Source organism: Alligator sinensis, unplaced genomic scaffold (genome assembly GCF_000455745.1).
Source record: "Alligator sinensis unplaced genomic scaffold, ASM45574v1 scaffold210_2, whole genome shotgun sequence".
In the NCBI taxonomy this organism is placed as follows: domain Eukaryota; kingdom Metazoa; phylum Chordata; order Crocodylia; family Alligatoridae; genus Alligator; species Alligator sinensis.
The window spans coordinates 1,686,529-1,696,192 of record NW_005841946.1 but is presented as its reverse complement, the minus strand read 5'-3'; the positions used below and the strand labels follow the sequence as shown (position 1 = coordinate 1,696,192).

At 51.7% G+C, this 9,664-nt stretch overlaps 1 protein-coding gene across 2 annotated transcripts in view; it reads right to left on the bottom strand.

The window, feature by feature from the left end:
- Nucleotides 1-6: 6 nt before the first annotated feature.
- PLEKHO2 (pleckstrin homology domain containing O2) overlaps nucleotides 7-9,664 on the bottom strand; it is a 35,695-nt gene continuing 26,037 nt past the window's right edge. For both annotated transcript variants that reach the window (XM_025199599.1, XM_025199600.1), the window contains 2 exons: nucleotides 5,978-6,076; nucleotides 7-3,663 (listed from right to left, as the gene is read on the bottom strand). In XM_025199599.1, the coding sequence (XP_025055384.1) occupies nucleotides 2,434-3,663; nucleotides 5,978-6,076 (1,329 nt within the window). In that variant the 3' untranslated portion in view covers nucleotides 7-2,433. The remainder of the gene's footprint in view (nucleotides 3,664-5,977; nucleotides 6,077-9,664) is intronic.

The window sequence follows — 9,664 nt, the reverse complement described above, 5'->3', positions numbered from 1 at the left end:
GACATCACACAGTGTTCGGTTAACAAAAGTGCACATGCAGAAAAATCCATCAAATGGCTGATAGGCACTGAATAGACCAAGTCTGTATTGGTAGCCCTTGTCTTACAAGTGCATCTCCGAAGAGAACAAGACTCTCGGTTCACATTGACTCTACAGCAGTAAGTTATGCAGAACTAGCGTTCGTCCTTGGGCTAAGTTTGTGGAACTGCGTTCTGGACACCAAAGGTTCGGTGATTTTTGTTGCCTAGAAGTTGGGGCTGTTTCGACTCTTGAAACTCAAGGGAATTCTAACGCGCAAAAGCGTTATTACACATATTTTATTATGTGTAATAAAATAACCAGTGACTTTCAATGCAAGTCCAATGACTAGCCTGAGAAGAAGGCAGAACAGTTAGAACCAGGTCGTTCTAGCCAACCAGCCTAGACGTCTGGGGTGGAGCAAATACCTGCCTCGACCCACATTGCCATTTTTAAGTTCCTGAAATCTTTTGGGTCAAGGTGTGCACCTTTCACACCTAGGAGAGGCCACTGTCTGAATTAAGAAGGGAATAAGAGCCTCTGAGTTTTGAATGTTGCTTTGCTGCTGCGCAGGAAGAAGGTTGTGGCATCTATTTATCCGGGTCCCACCGGAGGAGCCCCAGTGAGCTATAAAAGAAGGAACCTGAGATCAAGGTGGACGGCGTGATCCTGACTCTGGGCAGGCAGGAAGGTGGCAGCTAGTTGGAAGCACTGCTCCTTAAAATCAAGCTGGAAAGGCCCCCTCCTTCCTCCGGTGCACAAGAAAACAAAGACGAGGGAGGCAGGGGTCCTACGGGTGCCGATGCGGTGCTGTCAAGAGTGGGAATATTGGAGCAAAATCGTGAAAGGAGGATTCAAGCAAGCAATGACCCTCTTAGCTCGGTCCAGAAAGTGCCAGTGTGCCTGGACCGCCGAGAGGTGCCCAAGTGTGTACCGTGCCAGGATGCAAACACGAGGCATAACTTTGTGACAATCCCCATTCAGTCCCGGTTCTCTCACTAGATACTAAGGGAAGTGGGGTTGCTTTTAACCAAAGGGCAGAGATTCAGTTGGAAATTTGCTGAGTCCAGATCAGACCTTTATACTATGAACACCTTGTCTGGTTCAAAGCACTTAAGCTAGTGCTGCCCCACTCAACCCCAAAGGAATTTATGTGCAAACTGCATCTCCTTCAACAAACGTAGCATGCCCACACGTGCTCCAAGATGGGCATTCATGCCTAGCTTGTAGCCTCGGCATAGCAGGTAAAAACCTGCTAGAACAATGTGAATAGGCGTTTAGCACAGCCTGGTGCCATGATGCACACCTCCCTGCACCCGTCAGTTCCTAGCCCGAGACAAAGCTGCTGTTTGTAACACAGTGGGAGCCTGCTTCCAGGAGAGCCAACATCCCTAATGAATGAGCATCTTCAATGCAGCCCCTATTAGGCACTGACTGCTCTCCCACCCCTCTCCAAACATCTGCCTAATTATCCCCTCCTACAATCCAGGGGCAAGATCGACTTATTCTTTAAAAAACCAAGTAGGATGGGCAGCTGGAACTGCTATTTCACATGATACCGGGGTAGGGATAAGCTTGTTTAAATTCGATTTTGGGTTCTGGTTTCTGCAACTGACTCCTTTGCCTTAACCACTGCTCTGCCTCAGTTTCCCTTGTTGGGATGGTAGCACAAGGATCATAGTATCATAGTGCTGAGGGTCAGTTAATATTGGTCCAGTGTGTAAAACATGGAGCGCTCTGTATCGCTCTAATAAATGGCGGTGATTTTACATTATATCTAGGTCTGAAAAACGATCCTTTGCCATCACCAGTTTGCCAGCTTTGTGTGCATTTCTATCGTGCCAGTTTGTACCTGCAGACTTAATGAAGGCATTTCCTCGGAGAACATGACCCATTTGTTCTCGCATTGCTGACAGCAAGTGAACTAACGGGGCAAAATTTACCCTGACGTTTGGGGCATGACTCTCAGTGGCAGTGGTTTAACTGGCGACACTTAACGTGTTCAGGGCTGCGTGCCTGGGGATATTCAGACAGATGTGTCTGGAAATAGCCAGTGCTCTTCATCTGATTACTAGTTATTTTTCAGGGCCTGATCCAAAGTCCACGGCTGTCTTTGCCAATTGGTGATTTGAATATATTCAAATTGAGCCCTTAAAAGAATATTCACATTTTTGCAACCAAGGTTCATTGACTTGTAACTTATTGTGCTAAGGGAGTAAGACCTGGACTGGACTCTTGCAGCAGAAAGACTAAAACGAAGTGTGACTGAAAGGTTTGGCTCTGTTCTGCATGTGTGGTTTGTGCAGAGCAAAACACAACCTCATTTAACACTGGCCTAGCAACAGTTTAGGGTTAGTCCTAAATGGCAACTTGCTTCGCTTTGTCACAAGGAAGACACGTCTGGTGCAATCCATCTCAGGGAACGCTTCTCCTATACAGAGTCACTAGCTCCTTTCGCTTCTCTTTCTCCTTCTCGGTGGGCTCCTTGCTCAGTTCTCCAAAATCTTTGATCTCCTGCAAGACTTGTGTTGCTTGCCGGAGCTGCTCCACCGCCTCGCTGAGGATCGTCTTGGCAATCACCGGAGGGCCATTCCCATCCTGCGTCGGGTTCAGCTCCGCCTGCAAAACCTTCTCCAGCAGTTTTTCGGTCTTTTCCTTTTCACTCGCCACTCTCTCCTCCATTTCCGCCAGCTCGTGGTGGGCCTCCTCGGGGGGACCCCCATCCACAAGTGCTTTCTGTGCATTTTTTGACTCAGGCAGCAAATCTCCCGGAGGAGCACAGCAGAGCTTGAGAGGAGAAGCGTCCTTTGCAAGCTGGCCTAACGGCATTTTCTCTGGACTAGATACCTTAACGTTGTCTTGGTTTGTTCCTGCGTCTAAAGAAGTCTCTTCCTCCTCCTCTTTGGAGGCTTCCTTGCTGCCTTCTTCCCCTTCAACTTCCTGAGGGGGGGGTTCTGCTTCTTCACCATCCTCAGCCTCCTCCACGGAGGGTTTGGAGTTGTCAGACTCCTGGACACTTGCATCCTCATCTTCTAAACTTCTCCTCTGGCTGGAATCCATGGTTGCCCTCAATTTTTCTGACAAAATCTTAGGAGGGAGCGGAGGCTTTTCGGTATCTGGTGGGACCGCTTCAGCAAGGTGTTCCTGACTGCCCTTTTCCGAGGGTTTGAGTTCTTCCGTGCTTTCAGGGTCGCGGGATGATTCATCCCAGCTCACTTTCAGCTTGTCTGATAAGATCTTAGGAGGAGGGATGGGAGCGGCGGCTGTGCCTTTGTCGCTGAGCTCCGTGAGGTTCTCCTTGCTCCCCCTGGAGGATGTCGATCCCTCGGCACGCTCCTCTTTACCGACGGACTCCTCATCCTTGGAGCGCAGATCATCGGTGGATGAAGTTGTTTCTTTAAACTTCTTGGCTGGTGGCAGGGGAGGCGACAGGGGCTTTTTAACCTCTGGATCAGCCACGTTGTCATCTGCATTCTCCTTCTCAGGCACGACACTGGGTTTCGCAGGAGGCATCGGTGGCTTTGGCGTTTCTTTAGGAGGCATGTTGTTGGCACTGTTACTGATGGGCGAGGTCGAGTCTGGAGGGCCGTTGTCCACTTCATCCAGATCGAGCCTCAGGATGCCATCAGACGTACACTTGGCCACCTGCAATGGAAGGAGAGAGATGTTAGCGTTCATCCCATCGCCCATCCCTGATCCTCAAAACAAGCCTCAAAACATCCCTGATGTTCAAGGGGGTACCGTGAGATTGGGGTCGGGATTTGACTTTACAGGCTCCGCTGAAGGGAAGGGTCATTGTTTCCTATATCCATCATCATCTTGTTTTCAAATCTGTCAAAAATGTGACTTCTGCACCATTTAGCAAATAAGGGAAATGCTCATGAGGACCTGCTTGTATGGCTTGACGTGAGCTTTACAGCAGGTGCCGCTACCTTTGCTTCACATGACATCAGCCATAACGAGCTCTGTGATGCCAATACAAATGACACGGGACCATGGAGGACTCAGGGGTGCCAAAACTTCCTTGCTACGTGGAAGAGAGTGGAGACAACGCTGTTCACTTCTGTAAATCCTACGCACGTAGGCTTAGAAAAAAGCCTGTTTCTCTTCTTGTCTTACTCAAGAAAGTGGCTCGTACGTCGGCCGTGGAACGTGTTTGCTGCCGAGTTATTGCAGTCGTCAGACGGCCGTCAGAGCCAGAACAACCAGAGGGCAGGAACCGGCCTGAGCACAGCATTTATTTTACCACTTCCTTGGGAGGGGGAGAGCACTCGTACAACAAACCTGTCAGAGCCTCTGCAGCAAGCCTGGCCAAAGCCTCCTTTGGCACCTGGACCCTTTCAAGAGACCTCTGCACCAGTGTGGACAGTCCCTTTGCTGCCTGCATCGCTCATGATCCTTGACCGTCTCCTCGGGATATTCACCCCCCTTACTTCCCTGGGATTGTGTAGCCAACCGTGTTGGGGTGTTTTTTTAAAGCAAAAGGAGGCGAGAAAAAAAAATAGATGGCTTTTTCTTTTTTTTTTACATTTACCGCACACCATATTCATGTCTTTGTGGGTGTGTCGTCACCCTCTTTACAGGCTCCTTTCCATAAAGAGAGCTGTGCACAGTTGTCCAGACTGGTCTGGTCCTGGTTGTGCAGGTCGGCCCTCTACCCGACACCCAGCGAGCACGGCACCGGGGACACGTGAGGTCTTGATCCTGCTAGAGCCAATGTTGGTTCCCGATCCTTCTCCTCTGTACCCAGCAGAGCACTGCAACCTAATGGGGGTTTCTGCCTTAGGCTCGTTACCTTGCGTTTCCCGGGAGCGAAATGCCCAAGGCACTCGCTCACCCCGTCCCCGATCTGTCTAGCTCATTATGGATTCTGCTGCCCTCGTCTTTCGTAACAGCTTGAGCGCGCGTTTCCTCTTCCATTCAACAACCATAAAATCGTCCCTGACACTAGTCTGCGTGGTGTTTCAGTACCCCAGGGTTTGCATCCAATACACCCTCCCCTTGCAAGTGCCCTCCGCTTCCAGTGCCCAGAGAAGACCTCATTTGACTTAGGATCCTGCGTGACGCTTGAAGTGTCTAACACTCCCCTTCCAAGTGCAGGCCGTCGAAACAAGAGGTCTGAGATTTTAGGCATGCAATACCAGCAGGGGTAAAGGGAACTAGGTCTGTGAATAACATTCCAGGAGAGCATTTGTGCCTCAGAGGCTTTTTAATGAGGAGGCAAGTGGAGGAATCTGCTTATTTCCGGGCATTTCTCTAGTGAAAGATCCACCTGTTGGATGTTTCCTGGTTCCTTTGCACTTGGCACTTCCTCCTCTGTGCTAAAATCGGTTCAGACCCGCACACAAGGTGGATGTCAGAAGGCTGTGACGCTTGCAGAAAGAGCTTTAGACTTAAGCTGTTTAAGTGTGCTTAAATCTTCTAAGGCATCAGTGCACCTCCAATGCAGAAACGCCTCCGCAGTCATAGAAATCCAACATGAAAGGGCAACCTCTTATGCAAACAGGTTGGCTTCTCTTAAGTGCTGGCTACAAAGTGCTAGTTGGGGCTGACAGTAGACAGGCTGGCCCATAACATTGCTTTAGAAAGGAAATATCTCCTTTTGACCCATGCTCTATGCCTCAGTGTCACCTGCTTTCTAATGAATCAACAGCGACTCCTGCAAAAGCAATTCAGGAGCTACGGAAAGGCTTTGTGCATCAGCTACAACTGAGGGATGCATAGTTTACACAGCTGCTGTCCTCCTCCTTCCCATAACCCCTTTCCTTTTAGAAGTGTTACCAGCTCTTAAATGGGTCAAACAGAAGGCTGTGCTCTGTTACATGGGTGCTTTGCCCGTGAGCACCTGTGCGCTCCAAAATCATTGCCCCTGCCACCTGGTTGGGGAGTTATCCAAGCAGTGAAAGCAGGCAGGAGCCTTCAGCAGGCTGCAGTATACAGCTCGGAGCTGAGCGCTTACCTCCTTGAGATGACTTCTGGTGGGCGGTCTTCGCCCTTGGCCCAGCTTTGCTCTGCCCCGAGTCACGTGTTCCAGGGAAAGGCTCTCGTCTACCTTTACCTTTGAAGAGGGAGAGAGGGGGTAAAAAGAGCGCATGTCAGTGACTTATCAAGGCATGGCTGAAAAGAGCTCATGAAAACGCCCTTCCCTGTTGCTTCCTGGGTCTGCATTTGCACCCAGGGTGGCTTTTCAGCATGTCATCATTATAATCCAGCCCCAGATTCCCATGCTCGGCCAACCCTTTACTTTTTTACTGTTCCTTGTCTCCTTTGTGCACGTGCGTGTTGTTTGCCAGCGTCGTTACGCTGCCTTTAAGCCCACAGTTGTTTCCAGAAATGTTTACAACCTTATCTGAATGCTGCAGTCCTGCCCAGAGGCCTTTGCATCAGACACTGGAGCACTGAACATGCTACCCAAAGCCTCTTTGTCAGCAGGGCGCTGTGCTGTGCACCGCAGCCATCTCGGGTGTGGAAGTGTTTAGAGCAGGCTCCTTCACCTACTTGGCCTCGATGCAACAGATCCTCAGACAAGCCTGGAGGCTCTGTTCTTGGAAAGCCAAGAGGCGGGAGAAGACTTGTTATCAATGCCATCCTCTGTTCCCCGCAGTGGCGTGCCAGCAACGGAGATCTGAACAGAGCCATGGCTCCATATGGTTGCAAAACCTGACCGACTTTTCAAAGCTAATCCAGGCATGATCTGGTGCAGATTAGCTGCATTCAGCATTTTAGCTGTAGTAATGCCCGCTCCAGATTCTCATCTTGGGTTTGCAATACATAGGGTGACTGGGCTGTTCACACTTCTCCACTTCCACGTGTGGGTACACTTATGCTTATCCACAGGATGCTAGGCTAGGCACGGCAGTGGCCTGGGTGAAATTAAGAGAGTCTTTGCAGTCTGCCAAACTCCGGAGCTCGCTGCACCTCCAGGGCAGGAAAAGGAAGGATACAAGAGGGCTTTTGTTGCTCTCTGCCCAGGCTGGGCTTGGAATGACTGCTGAACGTAGCAGGGAGACGTGGTAAAATTGCTCTTGCCATCTAAAAGGTGAAGGCACATCAATAATCCTGACCTGACTGTGAACTGTATCAGCAGCTCCCAGTAATAGACCTTCCCTTGTACGGCTTCAACGGTTGCAGGAAGCCGAGTAGAAGGTGTGAGCAGTGACCTGGATTAATTGCAACTGTAGCTGAATGAACACGTTTACATTCTGGAAGCAGATTTAAAACGAAGCGCCAAGCCCGTGGAAAGCCAGGGGCGACCTCCCAACCCATGCAAAATCCTCTTGCTGCTTTGGCTCTCTTCCCATCCCTCCTGAGCAGCCCTGACTCGTGTACCCAGTGAAGGGGCCCAGGGCAGGAGCAGAGTGCACCGCACCCTAGCGATCCCAGCGGACATAAAGCCCCATTAGAAAGCGGCCATCGACTGGTTTGGTGCAGAGCAGCCCTGAAGCTGCTCTAAACTACGCTGGGCTGCCGGCGGCACAACTGACCCGAGGAAGGGAAGAGGAGTCACCCTGGCTTCTCCACGGTTCTCGCTCTCAGCTGCCACCCAAGGCCCGCTGACCGCAGCTGAAGATTTGGCCTTGGTGCATGAAAGCAGCACGATGAGATGGGAATGCTGGCTTCCATCCACCGAGGATCAGGCCCGCACCGTTTTTGCATCCAAACAGACTTTTTGTCTGTTGGGTCCATGCCTCCAAGACATTAATTGTCCTGTTGTTCATGGGAGTTAGGCACCTGGAGAGGAGTGAGGTGTCTGATTGCTTTTAGCTGTGAATCTCAACCAGGTTGCCAGGTGCTGCGAGATCTTCTTAAGGATGCCTTGGGGTACCGCGCACTGTTAGATCCACAAACACCTACACGTCATTCACCAAAGAAACCCAGAGATTGCATGTAGGAATCCACAGTGTTAAAACCATCGTGACCTGCTGTGGGCTTTCTGAGGTCTTTGTGATGGAAGAATTGCTCTGTTATTTTTCCATAGCTAAGAAATGAGTGAAAGTTAAGAGCTGCATTTTCTGAGCGGGGCCTGGAGTCTGACAAGGTTGAAGATCCTTGCCCGGTGGGGCCTCCGGACCTGCCTGCAGCTCTGCGCTCCCTGCAAGCCGGGGGGTTCACCCTGTGTGACGCTCCCGGAAAGAGCTCCAGGGGATTCGTGGCACCCCTGCCTGCAGGGAGAGAGAGATGGAGGGAGAGAGCAGAAGCACGAAGGGCTGTCCAGCGTGACGTGATACCGTATCACAGCTCCTCCTTGGCTGTAACACTGGAGCGAGCTGGAAGGCTGAGCCTTCTGGTTTATAACACAGCCCCGGCTTGTCTGCAGCTCCTGGCTTCGAACGCTGCTTTTTTACTGTGTGGGAGGAACAGCAGCGCCACCCCAAACAACAATAAATATACCCCAATACTGGGAGGAACAGGGCAAGGCCAGGGGAGCACAGTCCTGCCCTTTCCTAGGCAGCCTCCAGCGATTCAGAACAAACCCCGGATCTGCATGATAAATGTGCACTTTGCACGGTGCAGCTGGAGCCTGAGTCACTCCAACCCCCAGCGCGGCACTGCCCGGGTCCAGCATGCAGCACTCATCCCAAGGGTCTGCTCTACGGCACCGGGTTTGTAGCACGGTGGGGGAAGGTGTCTGATGCATTGATGACCTGCCAGTTCTCTCCAAGATTTTGCACGTCGCTTCTGAGCTGTCTGGTCCAGGACTGAACAGATCTCATGAGTTGCTTGGTCTCCTAGACCCCACGCATTTCTCCAGATGTCGTTCTCCTGGGGGGTGTTGTCTGCCCTTAGCAAGGACCGGTTTGTGCTCCTCCTCCTTGCTGCTGTATAATGCGTCACAGGTACTGTTCCTTCTGGTTTTTCTTTTCCGAGGACTGGCAGCGAGCCGAGGGGTGAGGGAACGAGACAAGATCTATGCTTAACCAGGCGACGTGGTTTTAATCCTCCCTTCTGAGTGTCTGTGTGAGGGCGTAGCTCCAGCTTGCAAGCGAGTTGGGAGCCCGTTCCAGTGTGGACTCTCCGGGGCAGTCTCAGGCAGCTCTTGGTGGCATGTCTCTGCAGAGTAGGTGTTTTCAGGGACCGCGCAGTCACTTTCCATCACACCTCTCTCAGCAGTGAGAGGAGCCGGTGGGTTGACACTCCTTTCTTTGAGGGCAGGGACAAATCCCAGCCAAGAGCTTTGTCTCCAGTTACCTGGCCGTTGGCTGTGGACACCCCCAGACCGGAGGGGACCTGACGGCAGGGCAGCTGCAAGGGCCCAGCGAGAGCTGCCGTGACACCCGTGCTCCAGTTTCTTCCGCAGCGGGAGCGGGGGACGGCAGTGTGATCACTGAGAGCCTCATTCAAAGCCCCCTGAAGTCACTTGAATGTCTCCCGCTGACTTCAATGGGCTCTGGATCAGGCCCCTAGTTGCTCTGCCGCTCAGGGTGACCACAAATGATACCACTTCTCCACTCCCCTCTTTTGTCCTTCTCAAGAGTCCTGGCATCACAGTGGTGGTGGGGAGCAAACCGCGGGGCCATCACCCAGTGGATGCGTGAACCCAGAGAGGTTTCTTTGAAGCTCTCCCAAAAGGCTACACAGCCAGAGGCATGCAATGAGAAGGGGACAGATGCAGCCTTGTTCACCTACCCCCAGGGCCACGTTCTGG